Consider the following 19,102-nt stretch of genomic DNA (forward strand, 5'->3'; position numbering starts at 1 on the left):
TTGTTCAAGAAAATTTAATGACATAAAACATGCTATAATCCTTATTTCCATATTATCGAGGTCCTTAGTACCAGCAAAAAATATAAGCGGATTATATTTCATGAATTTTGATCTTTTTAATGCATTTTCTTTTTGGGATTAACTGTACTGATTACATTGCATGTTCACACGTCACGAAATCAGCCATATAACTGCTAGCTTTGTTGACTAGTACTGTAAAAATATAGACTGGTGTTTTAAGTGGGCTTTTTTGTGACGTGATTAACATTAACAGGAGGCACTACAGAAATTGTGTATCTTTCTCCAGTTTATAGATCGAGTCTCGCCAATATTAATTCTTAAGTGCAATGTTGTGCTAATTTTATAAATAACTATTCCAATATTCTGATTAATGTAGAATCATTTCACTATTTCATAACGATGGTACATGAGTTCTATAAAAAAAATTAATTACTCTAGTAAATATGTCCATACAAAGTTTGATAAAAAAAAAACTACATCATTTAATGCAAATTCATGAATTACGGAATATTTCCTATGCGGAAAAGATTTTTCTCTCCAAACTTTTAACCCTAGAACGCTGCACTGGGGTACAAATGTACCCCCACGCCATCTTTGGAGCCGTGTGAAGACGAGAATTCGGCATTTACCGATCTGGGACCCTAACAATAATTCAATTTAGAGTTCATAGTAAGATTAGGTAAAGCTGGTAAAGCTTGTTTGCTTTCGGCCTTCGTGGAAGCAGGAATCAAAGTTGGCGTGGGGTACATTTGTACCCCCAGTGTACGGTTGCTGTACTCTGTCAGCTGGTTGAAATCTGTTCAGCCCGAATTCTGAAATAGAAGAATAAGCGTTTCGATCTGAAAATCGATGTGGACACGATCGAAGCAGCGAAATTTGGATAGACAAAAGACAATTGCTTGGTGCAAAACAAGACATCGGACCACAGAACACACATTATCGAATCCTTAAAAAAGGTCCCAAACGGACCGAAACGTCGGATAAAGACAAAATAGTGTTTTTGTAAACCGCAGACTGCATAGCCGAAACACATAACCCCTATATAACATGAGTTTTATTTTGGTGCGCATTTTTTGCCCAGTAACTAGGAGAGCAGAGAGAAACCACATGTCTCATTACGGAATCCTCCTGCTTGTGACAAAGCAAACCTTTATTAGATGCTCTGCTTTTACCTCATCATAGTCAGGTGGAGCAACGGAGATAAATTGCTCAGTTGGCAGATGAGAATAAAATAGTTTCCTCTTTACCCCCAAGGGAAACAAATTTAGTTCACTTCACATCAGTGTTCAAATATTTAACTCGGCTTTCGTGATAAGTATCCATGTTTACCTTCATGGAATAGTGAAGATGTTTGAATTGGCAGCTTCCAGTTCAAAATCGCAGAACAACATTAAGGGATTACACCACTGTAGAGCTAAAAAAAATGGGCATGCTTCGGAATTTTTTTCTTGGCACAATAAGGGGATGAGTTGAAATGTTGTTAAAAGGAATTTATAACATATGTATTGAACCAGAAAAATAATTTTTGCCTTTCTCAATAGAAAGGTATTGCAATTGCTCTGCTCTTTTTTTAGTAATTTCATCACAAGATGGTAACTAAGCAGCATTTCCCCCCATGCGAGTTTTTTAGGTAGAGGTCCACGGCCTGAAAACTATTTTCCGTAATTTTAAACCTAGAGCCAAAAAAATAGTTTTTCTGATTCCTTATGACAGTGGCAAGCGACTTATGTAGGATTTGTTTCTCAATATTTTGCTTTTTCGCGAAATGGCGCACTATATTATGTGAAAAAACGCCGAAAATACCATTCAAATCGAAACAAATTGTTAATTCAACAAAAATTGAGCGATAAGAAATTAAAATCCTACATATGTTGCTGAAGAAATCAATTTCGAATATGCTGTGAAAATATCAAAACGATCAAAAGCCATTTGTTCGGTTTGTATTTCTGGCCAACTCAAAAAAGTGGGTCTGAGGTTTACACAGGAGGCGTTGCGGAAGAATTGATAATTTGAACATTTATATATCGTAGTTTTTGGGATATAATTTTTAACATCCTAAAACACTAATAAATATAAATTCAACTTTTTAAAAATTCTACTGTGATGTAACCACCTAAATGCCTATTAGACTGAGAGGAGTATTTTCATTCAAATTATATTATAACCCTACTCATTCGAAGCCTTTGGTTAAAACAGCGTCTGCCATCTTTCTTCATCTCATTGCTGCAAATGGCAATGAGATGAAGGCATGAATGGCAAATTTGACGAATTGGTAGTGGAGGTTAACTTACCAGCTTTTAAAGGTTGTACAGAAAATTAAAAGACGAACGAAAGAAATCTTACATTTCCTGAACTTGATTACCAATTTTAACCCGGGATTTCTGAACACAAAACATTCTACTTATCAAAAAAAAATCGCTTGTTCGCAAAAATCTTCAATAATTAGCAATAAAGCCGAACTATTTCCACTTTTTCGCGATTGAATCTACACTTCCTTGCACTATTAGGCTTCTAATTATTATACTTGCGAGTCAAATCCTTTACGAAAAACTAAGAAGTACTCGCAACCTGTATATTAACCGACATTTGCTATTATATTTCAGTTTCAATACCCCGGCATTTTGACTTTGACGTGTACTCCCTATTCAAATGCAAATTTTCAAAATTCTTTATGCGAGTGGCCGGAATAAATGTCTCCTGCATTGGCGAGATACACAAGAAAAAGATTTTCTTACTTTGGAGTGAATTCCAGAAATAAAAATTTTTGATGACTTTTTTGCACTGTAAATTGTACCGCCTCGCGTGCAGCACCGCCAACTTACCCCAACCGCATATTTTATTAAAAATTATTTAAAAAATAACTTTTGTTTGTGGATAGATGTAATATCTGTACGGATACTGAAAGGTCTTTTCACGCGCTATCGAAAAATATAATTATTCGGGAAAAAGATTGAATATTACCCTAAATAACGCAAAGTATTTAAAGTTTAGAAAATTTACTTGGTATGCTCGAAAACACAATATTACCCACAACTTTCACCAAACAAATCGTTTTGCAACAAAAACACATTGAATAATAGGTTTCACGTAACTTGAGCTACACAAGAAGAGGCAGCGCTATATGTCTAATAGAAACTGAGAAAAAGGGATTCGGCCAAACTTACCCCAACCGCCAGCTAGCCCCGGGCTCCCCTACTGAAATTTCATCTCTTAATATCCCTCTACTTCTGAAGTACATGCGTGCATAATTTAAACTTTACTTCGATATTGACTTTTTCTAAAAAAATCGTCCCAGTAGTATCTTTGATCTGATTTATTATCCCTAATCGTGATGCCAAAGAGCAAATAAAAAACTCTCGAAACCCGTTAGGGAAAATCATCATCATTACTGGAATTTCCTTTTTCACGCAACTTTACGATAACCTTCCGTCACCTCTATTAAAAATTTTCAAATACTTTATAATTTTCACAATCTTATTAGGAAAGTTGTTTAAGAAGCCTTTGTATTATTGTGTAGGAAAAAGCTAAAAAATTGTGAATTTTCTCTATTTGCAACATATAACCCCCCCCCCCCCCACCCCCTAGTATACTAATTAATTTAGGATTCCCTTTTAACATAAATTATCGCATGAATGGGAATATGTTCGCCGAATTTTGGAAGAAGTCGATAAAATTGAAAACTACCTAAAATTGGCATAGTTCGATGTAATGTGAATAATAAATAGAGTAAAGACCCGTTTTTATCAGCTCCATGGTGTATTTTATGCTGACAAAATGGGGACATTGACTAAATCGGTACATTTTTATTTTTTTTTTGCTTCATAATAAACTGAAGCTGTTAAAATATTCTTCCCTTTCCTTAATGTAGTTTAATAACTATTTCAGATTATATAATATAGTCTTCTAGCGCAAAAAATTAACAAAATTATTTTTTTATTTTTGCATTATTGCACCTTTGAGATAAAGAAAAAGAAAACATGCTCAAGAGAATCACTCGAATTCAGCCGTGTTCAGCTAGAACCCATCAAACATAGTTTCATATGAGGCTGAGAAAATTGGAGACTGACCAAATCGGGTCTTCAATGTATTATAATAGATAGGCAGTATTTGAAGAAGTTTCTTGCAGACGAGTGTAGCGCGACTTTGTCCCTATATGCTTGGAGTCAGCGGCGTAGTCAGATTTTCGGTTTAGTAGGGATTTGATGAAAATCTACCTTACTGTCCAAATGCTATAATTACAAAACCGCCATCTTTGAAGTTTTAAAATTATGGAAAATCAGTTTTTCAAAAAATTGTAGCAGAGTTCTAGTCTTTAGCGAATTTGTTGAGATTTTCATTTAAAACAACTTTATTGTAGTATATCGAGTTATAAAATTATATTTACGAAGTGTTCCTTAATCTATTTTTTTATAAAATAACTTCTATTGTGAGCATCACAAACGCAAGCTTTGGATAATATGTAAATTTTATTGTTTATAAACAATAGAAGAGATTTATCATAAACAGTAGAATCATAATAATTTATTTTAAAATTAAATGCAAATAACCTAAAATATGTTAACATCCTGAACACATGGAGCCTTCATGTCTTTAACAAAGTGGTTCGTAGTAGCAATCCTCAAAATTATGCTCAAGACATTAAGTCTGGAGTTAAATTTGTGTGCAGAATTGATTCTCCATAAATACTTCTTGGGGGATATAACGCCAAAATTATTGTATCAGATGATGTGCTGTTGCGTTTGTAAAATTCATCGAAGATACTAAACCTGCGAAATTGACGGTTTCAAAATGATGTGATATTGACCTTAAATTACTGTTTTCGAACATTTATTTTACCTATTCATATAATTGGCTATACAACAAAAATGAAATGTTAACAAAAATTGATCAGGACCTGTGTAGAGTCGAACGGAAAACGCCATTTTTCATAAATTCCCCTACTTTTGTAAAGTGTTATTCTCGTTATTAATTCTATTACGTTTTCGTTTCAACTCGACGCATTCCCAAAATAAAAACATTTTCAGCAAATGTTGAAAGTTATGCAATTTTTCGGGGAGCTGTTCTAAGTTTCGTAGACATTAAATCAATTCCAATTTCGCTTCCTATTAAAAAAGATCCTAATCCATATTACAGTACATCTCTTCAAAACTGAACTCAATATGATAGGAAATCTGAGGATTATGATTGATTCCAGAACTCTGGAATGAGTTTCTATTGGGATGTTTTAGGCAGGTGTTTGATATTGATGTTATTAGACAACTGTGAGATCAAGACCAATGGATCAGTTACAGATCAGGATCGCATTCCCACAGTTTTTCTAAGCTCATCATGATGTTTCAAATAACAGGTTATCAATGTACTCCTCCGGCAATTATCATTCTGATATTGAATTAAATCAGTCAACATCGATAAGAGCCTTCTCTTGCCTACACCGCTGCTTGGAGTTATTAATATCGCTTTTCATTTTCCGAGATATGTTTCAGATCGATCCGATGGTTATAAGTCAGAAAGTTCGCGCGAATGAAAAATTTTGCACCGTTAAGTGATCAAGTTTCATCTAGACAACTTGGAATTGCTCGGTGGTTATTCTAGCGGTTGTAGATAGAAAAATGAAATACAAAATTCGAAAATTTATCGATATCATATTTGGCTTATTTAACTCGATTATTACCATATTGAACTATAAATAGGCGATAAAGGGTAATCCACAAACAACAAGCCATAACTTTTTAAGTATTCGAAATATGTATTTGATGTCTTCAGTAGAGTTATTCGCAAAAGAGCTACAAATTTGCTACATCTCAGTACAATCACTTCCAAGAAAATTCATAAACATATCTCACTCGTAGGGGGATTAATCAGAAGAATCACAATAACAAAAGAAAGGGCATATTGTATCCTTTAAATTCTCTGAAGATACTATTGACCTAAAATTAGCAGTTTTGGCGTTAATAATACATTGAATGTTTTTGGTCATATTTCTGGCTATGGGAACAGATAAAAATCTTTCGTCCGTATTTATGTTATATACTTCTTTTGATAAACGTCCGATTTCAACAATATATGACTTGTTCGAAAGGTATATATAAATATATAATTTGTTACGTCGTCACTTTCGGCAGTAAATATAAAAAAAAAACTGCAAAAAACGCCATTTTTGCACATTTAAACATTCATATCATGGAAACTAAACATCAAAATCAGAAACCATTTAAAAGCGTTCTGTCTGGGTAATAGGCCTTCCATTAAAAATTGGTTTGGATCAGATCGGTTCAGCCATTGCTGAGAAACACGAATGAGAGTTTGTCCGTTACATACACACACAGACATTGTCCCAAATCGTCGAGCAGAGTCGATTAGTATATAAGACTCGGCCCTCCGGACCTCGGAAAAAATCTTGAAAGTTTGAGCGAATTCTATACATTCCTTTTATAAGAAATGTAAAAAGCAAAAGTAATAATAAATTCAGTTAGAAATATTACAGGTTTTAGTAGCAAATTATTCGTAAAACTACCGAAGTCGCTGAAAAATAAAATTAATTGCTGATCTCCGTTAAATATTACTGTGCAAATCGTCAAATGAAATTACTGAACAACTTTGGGTTGACTTAGTGTGTACATATAAATGGCTGGTTTGAATATGCAAAGCCTAAATAAAGCACTCATATGATATAAAATATCGCCATTCTGTTGTTTTTGAAACAATCTTATTTTATTGACATTTTTTCAAACATGCTCTTTCTGTAACTGAGCGTCTGTCTAGGAACACTCCCTCTTGAATTGGGCGAGAATTAATGCTTTCGCACCCCCCTGTGTGGTAGAGATTTGTGTGAACTCAAAAAAAATCTCTTGATTCTCGAGAGCGTGTTCTTTCGCTTTCGGTGAGAGCTATTAAACAGTTCTACTGCGTTTAACTGCTTGCAAAAGAGAAAATGAGCTAATATCGAGAGCAGTAAGGAAGCCTGGTATTATGTGAAAATTATAACTAATTAATGCTCAAAACCTGCTTTTCTCTGAAAATGAAGAAATATCTCTTCGAAACGTTACACTATGGGCAGCCAGATGACCATAAATCGAAAACCACATGAACTCCAATTTGATTCAATTCTAGACTGAGTGTTCATATATACTATAATTATGGAAATTATTGAGTATCTCATCGGAATAATCGGCTTACCTGGGTAATATGATGGTTGAAGATAAAAATTTTAAAAACAGACATTCCAAGTGCATTTTTTTAATTTTTCGTCTCGCTCATGAATTTTGAATGAAACATATGCTCAAATATGGCATCTGAAAGCTAAAATTACCCGTTTTGTGATGATATTATTGGAAATGCATATTAATTGCAATGGTATGCACTTTTATGAAAAATAAGGGATTCAAAGTCCAAAAATATTTACAAATTAGATCCGGGAAAGGCCCCATGAACTCACGGTCGGGGATACAAGCATAATGATTTTGTTAACATTTGCTCTATCCTACTGAAAACGTTTCAATTGAAATTTCAATGGCAAGTCTAGTTCCGGAGATATGGATTAATGAGTCCTATACAAATCAGTACCACGAAAAAGACTGCTAATTGTGACAATTAGCAGTCTTTTTCGTGGTACTGATTTGTGTAGGACTCATTAATCTATATCCCCGGAACGAGAATTCTGAAAGAAACAATACGCAATGACTGGAAAGAGGCAGCATTGTAATCAGCTGCACGGCTTTTGAACTACCTACAATTAGATAATTGCTAACATAGCCTAGACACTGTACACTCCATTCTATTTACTTCAATGCAATGCTTTGAAGTATTTACCTGTCACATCAGTATTCTCTCTCTCAATATAAGGGGCTTGAAAGCATATGTGATCTTCTTTTTTCGGAAATCTGTGATCAAAAAGACAACTTTGAATTCCAAAAAAATCGAGCGTTCCAATTTTCTGCTAACTAATTAAGGTCCATAAATAAAGCGGAAATACCAGATAATCTTGAACGACATCGTCAAGAAATAAAGAACGAACAGGAAAAGGTGAAAACAGCAAAGGATATAAACACTAGAAGGTGCATTGTATATTAATTGGCCATTGTTTTTTTTATCATTTTTATTTACGACTAGAGTGAGTAATGTTGTAACGACATTAAATCAGCAAGGTACTGGAAGGTATGAAGTAGTTTCAATATTAAGAGCCATAGTACTCAAGGAAGAGCAAATATGTGATGAAAGAAAGTTTAGAAAAACCTGACAACTTAACCCTTTGTCTTCTAACGCAACAGTCAGCATGATTAGGCATTCGTATCGAATGCCATTCACCTTAGTCTGCAGCATGACCGGACAAGCACAAAGTAACTTAGCAGTTTTTGCTATCGGAATCGACTTCTTTAAATAACGGGATTTGACCAAACAACTTATTCTTATTTAAATTAGTTATTTTTTTAAATTCCATTCTATGTACACATTCTTTAGTTCATTCATTTGATGGAATTTATTCGTTTTGTTTTTTTTTTTAATATATGACTAATATTTAGTATATGATCAGTTGATTTTTAACCCTTTATTTTATTCAGCATTCTTTTTATTCATTTTGTTCATTTGAGTTCATTTTGTCCATTTTATTCGTTTTTACATTTCTTATAAAAGGAATGCATAGAATTCGCTCAAATTTTCAAGATTTTTTATTTTATTCTGATCAGTTTATGCGTTTCGTACATTTTATTCATACCAATCATTTAAGTTATTTTATTCACTGTTTTCATTTTATGCACATTATTAATTTTTTTCCCGTTTATGCTTTTATTCAGTATTATCACTTTGATAATCTAATTTTTTTGGTCATTCATTTTATTTATATCATTAAAGTTATTAATTTGGCACAAATTACCTTATCCTATGAATTTTTAGACCGGTTAAATATTGCTTTGTTTTTTTTTTCATTTTAGTCATTGAATTCTATTTATTCCATTTATTTTATTTTATTTTATTTATTTTATATACAGTGTGCACTACAAGTTACGGAACAACGTGAGTAATACAGCCAAAGACCTAATTACAGAATTTTGTTAGGAAAAATAAATCGCAGAGGCTTATTCCATTTTCAGAAAAGAGAGCCGGGTGTAAAACACGCTTTGTGTTGAATTTGTACTCAAATATTTTTCTCTTGTCATCTATTGAAGGTAAGTGGGCTACCATTGTGAATCCAATATCAATATTTATACTTAATAAAAAGTCACAGAAAATGTTCGGAACCGATGTCGTCATTGCAAAAAAATTCCACCAAAAATTAGAAAATATAAAGTAAACAAAAAAAGAATTCAGGCTGCGTCAAAGTCGAAGCTTATACCTGAAGATTATTTCAAATTCTAAAATGTAAGCCCCCCCCCCCCCCCTCCCTCTCCTAAATCGCTAATATTTCCAGCAAGACAATTCCGATTAAGGTTATTTGAATGATTAGATATAATATATATTATGTAGTACTCGTTAGAAACAAATCTGCTAGAGCTACCTTTATATGAGCACCAAATTCTAAAAAACGGCTGTTCTTTAGATGTTACTCGTTAAACACACACACGCAAGATCTGTCATTAGTTCAAGCAAAGTCAGAAAAAGTCCAATCTATTCGCTAGTGTTAGCTCTGAGCACAACAGTTATTACTGAAAAGACGCACTAATCACCAGAGATGCGACGGGTCTAATTGAAAGATCTTAATCTAAGGAATACTTGGATGAACTAAGGTTTAGAACAAAAAAACATACAAACAAACATACCTTGACTTATTTATCACTCGCTAGTGTCAAATGTACCGTGTAATGGGTGCCTAAATAGCTGAACGCTGAAAAACGCGATGCACTTTCGTTTGGTCTAGTCGATAGTATGTATATGTACACTATCGAAAGTTACACAACAGCTCCGCTCGAAATAGCCCACGGTATGGATAGATAAACACTTGCTGTTCGCTGTTCAAAGAAGGGCACAGAGAGAACCGATCACCCCACTTTACCACCCGGACCAGCACTTGCTAGCTCACTCGCTTCGACTGTACTGCTAGAAATGAGGCGCAAACGATTGAACTTTTGAAGCCCTTCTGGATCAATTCCACTTGCTGACACTAGTCACACTCCTTGATGTTTCAAGGAAACTTTTTTTTCCCTATTATATCTGAGCACTCACACGTACTTTCAACCAGCTCGAAAATTTAATCACAACTTTTCGGAAACGCAACCAAAAACACTAGCACGAATTAGGTCGACTGAGTCACGCACGAGACGTACGTACTTCCAAGTAGAGGGCAAACCTTTGAATCTGGTTTAGCACACTGCAATTATAACTTCAACTTTCCAGCTTCGATCCACCCTGACTAGTAAACTGCACTCTCGCTGCTCCTCTGTATGCCACCTTGTGGAGAAAGCTCCAACCAGCCAAATACACAACACCAACTGGATTCACTGGACTATAATTCTGTGATTCCGGAAAAACTAACCAATCGCGTCTACTCCTGAACTCGGTTCCTAGCACTCTGACACAAACAACACCGAACCGGACTGGATTGGGCCACCTTCGGTAGCAGGACGGGATCGTAATAAAAAATACTAAGAGAGAGAGCACTCCAAAAACATATGACAGCTTCGCTCTCTCATTGAAATTGAAGGGTGGCGTTACCATGACAGCTGTCAGACATGACAAAAATGTTGCGAACGGAGTACGTGGTGGGTATCCGGTGGAGTCGAACAGGCGGGCGTTGGGCGTTATTGGGCTTTGAGTTGTGTCTCGAGAAAATAACCAACAACCGCACTCGCTGCGGCGGTGGTGAATAAAGATTGAAACATTGCAGCGTCCTCGTGTGGTGTTGGATGAAAACTTCCGGTGGGCACTAGTTTGAATAGGTTTGTGTCATAGCTACCGTGTGGGTTCAAATATCGTAGAGATTAGCTTTTTATGGACTATTTGACCCAACCAGCACGTTTTTTAAACTTTCCGATGGACTGCATTTTTAGTTGATATGAAATATTCTAACCATAATAAGCATTGGCGTACACACTATTTTTTTAAATATTTTAATAATTAAATATGATTACACCAAATTCCTTGTTTCTACGACGAATGGTAACAATAGTAACACAAACCGAATGAGACTTGAGAATTATGGATTAGCACGCTAGATTATAAAATGATATTCGGGAGCTGAAGAAAAATTGCGAAAAGTGATCGTGAAGATTGATGAAAACATTGCATGGTTGGATGGCATCATGACTTATCGACTTTGATAATTATAGAGACATAACGCTCCTCAATGTTTCTTATACGCTACTCTTCCGTGTTCTGTAAAGCAGACAACCCCGATTGACAGAATATTTTGTCAGGTATTACCACAGTGGGTTACGAAAAGACGAACGACCGCCCATTATCCAATGACAATACTATCTGTCGTTATGTTTCTTTATTGGTGTTGCTAGTTGTTGCTTTGGAGGCACTGGGTGCAAGCGTTGTTTCTGCTCAGTTAGTACAGGCAGTTGGTTTCGAGATACAAAATGCATCAGTTATCGGGTGGCCGTTGGCTGTGTTTTAGCAGCGTATATCGAAGGCTGTTTGTTGTTATTGATTGTAGTAGGTTGATTTTTGTTCTCGATTTCAGCGCATGGCTGTGCCAACTGGCAACAGCACTGGCACGTAGGAATCTAACCACAGAGAGGGCCCATCGTTATTTGCTTATAATTGATGTTGTTGTCGGTTAAAAAGACAGATAGACAGAGATAGGTTTGGTCATCCACATACCAATGAAACAAAAGCCGTTGTGATTTCCAGTGAAAAAATTGCTCCAAATATCGCTCGTAACGGGTGCCATTGATATGGTCTGATTTGGTGCGCGGTGCTAGGTCGTGTGGACTTACTTCGATTTCATGTTGTTCTATATACTGAAGAATTCTGCCTAGGCTTAACTTCTCATCGTTACCAGTATACGATTACGGACGTGGTGTAACTGTATGCATGCTTGAGATTAAGCTCCAGTAGCTGTTTCACCTCGCTTTTAGTAACTGTTCCACCTCGTCGGTTGCTGGTCTAACTTGAGTAAATCGAAATAGTGTATTCTCGTTGGCATAAAAATATAAACTAGTAAAATTTTGCTAAAAGAATAGGTAATAGACTAGATACTTTAATAGGCTTTTAAACAAAAAATGAAAGGGAAGAGCTTTGACGGTCTTGAGATATTCATGGTACCAAAGACATGGTTTATGGAAAATACATGTCAAATTTTGTATACGATTGCTTGCAGATTGAAATCGGTTCATTTCAATATTTTTATCCCCATGAATAATAGTTCGATTTGTTTGAAATTTCCAGCGAATTTTATTGAAAAATTTCGCATTTATAAAATGTAAAATAAATATTTTTTTCGAAATTTCTACTTGGACCTTCACCTTGGGTTCGACGATTCGGTTCGCGCTCTCAGTCCTATTTGCCTACAAGAAGCCTGATAACCACAGCTTCGATTTTGTTTATCGTTCGAATTTCAACAACGCCGGTTGTTAAGAGGTAAACGTGACCGCTTCTCACCCCAGTGATTCAACCTTAACCGAGGTCGATGGTCACGTCTTCCTTCGGAATGGAAGTAAAGCCGTTGTTCCCGCTCCATATGTTGATGGGCCGATATCAAGGGTCCAGAGGGAGAAGTCACCTCTCTGGCGTCGGTGATAGGTCTTCAGTGCGGACAGAGGCCGACGAAAAAAATTAGTAAATAATTGTCTTGGAATCGAAATTTCGACCAAAATTCTAATTGAAAATGAAGGCTTGGCTAAGCTGATGGTATTTAAGATGTTATTCGTCCCCCTCTAATGAAAAAGGCTGTGCACACCTGAGTTCTTATCGCAGATATCGGATATAACAGTTTATTGTAAACAAGGTCGCTATACTAATAGCCGCATACTAAAGAAGAACTTTTGATAAAATGCTAAGTTAATATGTTATACAAAATCCTAAGTTATGCCTCCGGAGATTAACTGTCACTTGGTCAATTTACAATGATAAGAATTTAGGGAAATACTATTCAAATGTTGCATTAATTGGAAATTGGCTGAATAATATTAATATAAAAAATTATTCGAATTAACTGGATCTATTAGTTTATTATAATGTTTTTACTTCTTAACGACATTCAATTAGTTAGAGATTACTTAGCAGGGAAATTTATGAAAATTCAGTGAGAGCAAGGATATGAAATGTACAGATCGAAAAACTAGAAGTGACAGGGTCATTAAACACCGGTTTAAAATATTACGGGCTAATCTTTTGCCTTCTGCTGGCAAGAGTCGAGCTTAAGCAGCATAACTACGAATCGCTCCTGTCTACCGACATGTCTCCTGACAATGGCTTGTCCCTCTTTACCGTGAGATTATATTATATACATCATTATGATTATAAGCAATAAGCATACCACATTCATGACGCAATGTGTAAATGTGGGGTCCGTTTAAAATTGTAATTTTTTGAATGGGCTATGACAACAGCCAAAAATTATCCAGTCCTTTGCTAATCCAACTTTCGTGGAACACCTTATACAGCCGTGATTCGCTGGTTGGTCACTTTTTAACTGGACCGCTTTTTAGTTGGACCTCCGTTTGTTGGACCCTTGTCCAACTAAACAGCATCTGAATGCCAAGAGCACATGCCAAATTTAATTTGACAATCGATCTGACAATTATTAGAGCTGTGAACAGATACATTTACACTACTAACGTTTCTTTCGGAGAGTTTTTGACATGTATCAGTCGGTCCAATAGCTAATCAAATTCGTTAGATGGACAGAGGCTGCGGTCCAACCATCGAGTCACGACTGTATTTTATATGTAGGAGTGAGCTAATTCAGCCATGTTAATATTTAGCTGTGTGTATTCTCTAGTTGTTATAATATTTTTATGTCACCATATACCCTCCTTGTAGATGCACAACTAACCAAATTTCTGTCTATGATTGAAGATAAAAACGATTAATAATGCAGTCTACAAATGAAACAAATATTTTTTGCATATTTAATACTGATTTTTTCGTTTTTTAAAATATTTTTAAAACGTGAAAATAGGACTCTTACCACTATTCAGGTTCAGATTTAAAATTAACGAACGTTCCAGTTGTCCAATATATCTACTATGGTATTTGTGATATTTATGCAAAACAAGAATAATAAATTCAAAACAAAAATAAACTTTATCACCACCTTAAGAAAACATATTTCGTTGTTTGCCAAAGCTCAAAGTACAATTATGCCTTTTAGTGCAAATCGTCTAAGTAGAGTAGAGTGGGGTTAAGTAGTTAGTTTTATTTGGCGAGCTCGTGCGATGGTACTTTTGCACGGATTCAGACAAACAAGCACTCGTTGGAAAGATTATACATCTGGCAACGTTTTGGTAATGATAATTTTATGTTTGGCTAAATATTTTTCAAGCTACATCTATTAAGGCGAAGGTACTTTTTTCGACGTTTTTAAAATCAGGGGTTACGATAGGTCACTTTATTCGAGGTTAAACAAAACGATGTGCAAGCCTATAAAATCAATAATTCTACTTTTATTTGAAGAGTATGAATACTGCAGATATTTATAAATATAATTTATGAATCTCACTTTTAAACAGTGTTGTAGAGTTCATGTGAACAGACCTTGAACATTTGAGACGTAGCTAGCGCTACTGACATTTGGTGGCAGCTTCGGGCAACAAACAGTTTTCACAGGGCTGTGTACTTGCTAATGACTTCTTCGGTGTCCTCGTCGTCGCCAGAGTGTGGAACAGAAGATGTGCATTCCGGCTCAAGTGGTTGCTTAACTGCGGGACGACCATGTTTACACTTCATAGCCGTTTTTTGGATTCTGTTGAATTTCTGTTCTTTTTTTTGGATCAGATTTTGTTCTTTTTCCGTCTGTTTCTGCCGCTCTTCTGCGTCTCCTTTTTCTTTTTTGTCAGCGGCAAATTTTTTTCAAACTTCGGCGGTTGTTTTTTTGAGCTGTAGCTACTTGCTCAGCTCGTAAATTCTCCAGCGTCACTGAATCAGTGAGAAGTGCAGCTCTACGTCGCTTTCGGCCTCGATTTGATGGTTTGCGCAGTGGAGCTTTGGAAAATGACTGAAAGTCTTCGATTGAAATTAATTGCTTGATCTATAGTGCCCCTAAACGGCTAACCTATCGTGCTCCCAAGCGTATGTTTCATGTTGATGCCCGTATTTTTTCAAAACAAATAATATCTAAAAACCAACACAATACTCGAGTTCAGCATTAATTTTTACGTAAGATAAAACTCACTTGACGTTTTTACAGGACACTTAATTCCTGTACTAAGGACGAAAGACAGTGAGTTTTTGCAAAACAACACGCAAAAAATTAAACGACGCCGTAACTACTACAGCCGATCCACGGTAACAGCAAAATTAAGTTAACGATGTTGTCTACCGTGTATCTAATTCACACAACATGAGTGACCTCTGCAATAACATAGCAAAGATAATGCTCCACTCCTATTTGACCCCATTCTACTCTAGTTTGAAAAGTTAAGTTGCTTCAATTTCACCAATGTACTTTCCAAGTGATCGCTTGCCTGCTTTCTTCTCCTTCTCCTGTTATTTGCCGAGGGGAGCAACACTCGTTTGGCCTATCCTCCACAGCGAGAGTGGACACTTTTGGATTCTATGTGAATAGACGGAATGCGGAATTCTAAGTCGATTTAAATCAATAGAACAGTTCGCAAGTATACTGCTATAGGATAACAGTTCCCTAATTCATTTTAGAGCCTCTATTTATCCCACCCATTTGAACACAGTAGTTAGAGCAGTGTCTGTTATCTCTGTTTAACGTATTCGCTTAAATGGTAGGGTGAATGCGGGTGCGTTGTACTTGACTTTTCACTTCGCTCAATCGTGAGTATTTTCCATTTTCAAGTTTGATTTTCCATTGTATTACATATTAGTAACAAAACAAAGATGTTGAAATCTATTTAAGCGCAATCCAGTGACTGTTGGTCGAGTTATCAACGAAATATTGTGACATCCTGACTGATGAGATGAATAAGGGCTCGTATACCCTATGTGAATGGCCCAAAATACTGTTACTGACGTATTACAAAAGGAATGAAAAAGAGAAAACTCGGCCATTTTTAATTTATTAGGTAATAACACTGAGAACTGACATCCAAGTGTCGTTTTGAAATGTCATCAGCAAGTAGCAACTTGCCACTTGCCGGCGCTACGGAGCGGGCAGCAATTGCTACACGGATACGAAAAACTACCAAAAGTTGAGCTCTTTTGACTCAATCTCGGGGTATCGTGGAATAAGGTAAAATTAGGTAAACCGTGTTGAAGGTAGTTTCCCTTTAACCACGGCAAAAACCACAACTCATTGACAGGTTTTTTATACTCAACCTTGCCTAAATTTAAGTTGAATCTACCTAATTTTGAGTATACCTCAAACAACTCAAAAGTACCTTATTCCATGGAAGGCCTCGACTGAGTCGAATCTCTCTCTTTGTTTTTGACAACACTAATAAGTGCGAAAGCGACGCAAAACTCAAAACTACCTAAATTTAAGTTAAAAGAACTTATTCTGCGGGTTGTTTTTTTTTTCGTGTATACGGCTCTTTCATGCAAACTTGAATACAACAGTGATTCATGCATGCGAACCTGTGTGCGATGGTAACTTTCAACGTATTTTCATTTAAATGCTTACGGGACCATTCATAAATTACGTAACGCGTTTAGGGGGGGTTCAGGAAATTGTGATATATCGTGACAAGTGGGGAAGAGGGAGTAAGCTAGAACGTTACGTAACATGTCTTCACCGAAGAAAAAAATTTTTTTTGAAGGAATTTGTTACGTAATAAGCGCGGGGGAGGGAATGAGAAATTTGTGACAATTTGTTACGTGGGGGAGGGGGAGTCCATTTTGGGTAATTTTTGCGGTACGTAATTTATTAATGGTCCCTACACAGGTTTTTCGGATACGTTTGTTCTAGCCTATATGTCTGTTCTCTGTGGTTAACACTTAACTAGTCATAAGTTGTTCAGTAATTTCGTTTGACGGTTTGCACAGTAAAATGACCCTTTTACGGATATTTCAGCAATTGGTTTAAAAAATTGCGGAAGAGTTTTCATTTTTCAGTAAATTTTGGTAATTTTACGCAAAATTTGAGTTTGAGGTGCATTTATTCCTGGATTATTGCAAATTAACATATCGCGACTTCGGATAATGAAATTGGATAGCAAGTTTAATAATTGCAAGCCAGATAGTACAAAGAAGTGAAGATATTCAACCGCGAAATACGTTACACTCAAATATATCTGGTAGGAAAGTGGAATTCAGCGTTTTCAAGAGGAGAGCTGCAACAAGTGAATTTTTTAATAATGAGTATAGCTAAAAAGTTCGTGAAAGAGTTCCGGAGTAGTAAGATTACTTTTAATAAAGCATTAATGAACATTGAACATTAATATTTATGCGCAATTAAGTTTTAAATGATTGGAAATCTAATGCGTTATATTGCGAAGATCGAATTTTCAGATGATTTTATTTGAATTTCTAAAATATAAAAATTCGTTTCATTAAAAAAAATAAAAGAAATCACTCCTTTCGTCTTTTAATTTTATATATACAACCAGTAAAAAGCTGAAAAAAAAATTCAATGGTAATTCGTCACATTTAATTATTACATTACTGAACGAGTCGGCAACCCTCAGCTGGAATGTATCGCTAACGATCTAACCAGTAGGGTGGGACAAAAAATAGATTCCTGCTCCGAGCAACTTTTTGGATACCATTTACGCTCTAGAACAACTGTGCAAATTCTTAACTCGATCGGTGGAACTGTTCGGAAAAGTTGCTCGGAGCAAAATTTTATTTATTTTTTCGTATAACCGTGTCCCACTCTACTGACCAGTATTTTTTGACGTTTGGATAGAAATGAAATAGTACGGAGAAGTAACACAATTGGTTTAGTGAATTGATTACCGAACGATTTGCTGTTCAAAACTCTAGTAAAATTTTACGGTACCCAGTAATTTAAGCTAAGTGTAGCGATGAAAGTAACATAGGACGTTTTCGAGCATTTGATTTGATTAGAAATTACGTCTAGTTTCAGCGCATTTCATGTTTCTCGTGAAATCTACCAGGTCAGTGAAAATTTCCGGGTTAAAGATTCATCAGAGGTGGTAACTATACATGCATCATACAGGTAGCGTTACTACTCATCAAACGCCAATTTCGTAAACGCTGCCACCGACTCTCTCCCACTGTTTGCTGAAAAACTTGCACTTTCAATGTCGTTCGAAGCTCTCATTTTCCCTTTCGCTTTACCTTCAGAAAGCACACGTTGTTTACTCGCGCTCGATCGTTGCTTTGTGCTTTCACGTATCGGCTTGTTTTTAGCCAGAATCAGTTGGTACAGCTATAACTATACTTATTACTTAGGTACTTACCGAGGTGTCTCGATGTGCGGAACTGATGAAATAGATGTCATTTTAGGCTGCAACTAACGTAGAAAAGCTCTGCCGAATTGACGTGCCGAAACAGTTGTTTTCCAGAACGGTGAAATTTTACGATCGGTTGTTGTCTGGAGCTGTTTTCGCCTCCTGCAGTGGTTATTTTCGTAAATTGATACTGGTTTACAATCACTTGTTTCTACTCTTGCATTATTTTCATATGTATAGATTGGCTTTATCGAAACATAGTAGGCTTTCGAACATGACGATACACAGATCACTAATTTATTCACTATTCACTGACGATGATTCCTAGAACTCCACTTTTTAAAAGAAAAAAAGTTATTCTACAGCCAAGTCTTCGTTTCAGCTAATGCAGGCAAACAAACCGTAAATGCACTGCCGGTAAATACACCACCATATAAACACCGCCACCTTTGGCAAGAAGCTGCGCAATTGTCTCGAAAGCCCGGCCAAGGTCAGGCCACTACACGCATGTGTTCGGACGGTGATCCTTGCCGATGGCGTAAAATTTTGCGAGCAGCTGAAAAAACAAGCCCAACCAACAAGTCAACGAAACCGAATTCAGCATAAATAAGTAAAGATAAAGAAGTGATCGACTGATGTGAACGAATGCAAAGTGTCGG

The 19,102-nt window shown here is 36.0% G+C and overlaps 1 protein-coding gene across 8 annotated transcripts in view; it reads right to left on the reverse strand.

Moving 5' to 3' along the window:
- Window positions 1–18,750, reverse strand: part of LOC131678493 (protein NDRG3) — a 224,934-nt gene extending 206,184 nt beyond the window's left edge. For 3 of the 8 annotated variants that reach the window (XM_058958679.1, XM_058958678.1, XM_058958677.1), the window contains exon 1: window positions 9,777–10,550. Coding sequence is in view for 1 of the 8 variants with exons in the window: in XM_058958681.1 (XP_058814664.1) it covers window positions 18,453–18,493 (41 nt within the window). In the remaining 7 variants the exon portion in view is untranslated. Of the gene's footprint in view, window positions 1–9,776; window positions 10,555–18,452 lie in introns of those variants that run through there. The other 5 variants (XM_058958683.1, XM_058958674.1, XM_058958681.1 and 2 more) reach the window with 4 other exon arrangements.
- Between the last annotated feature and the right edge of the window lie 352 nt (window positions 18,751–19,102).

The sequence above is a fragment of the Topomyia yanbarensis genome, chromosome 2 (genome assembly GCF_030247195.1).
Source record: "Topomyia yanbarensis strain Yona2022 chromosome 2, ASM3024719v1, whole genome shotgun sequence".
Taxonomy (NCBI): domain Eukaryota; kingdom Metazoa; phylum Arthropoda; class Insecta; order Diptera; family Culicidae; genus Topomyia; species Topomyia yanbarensis.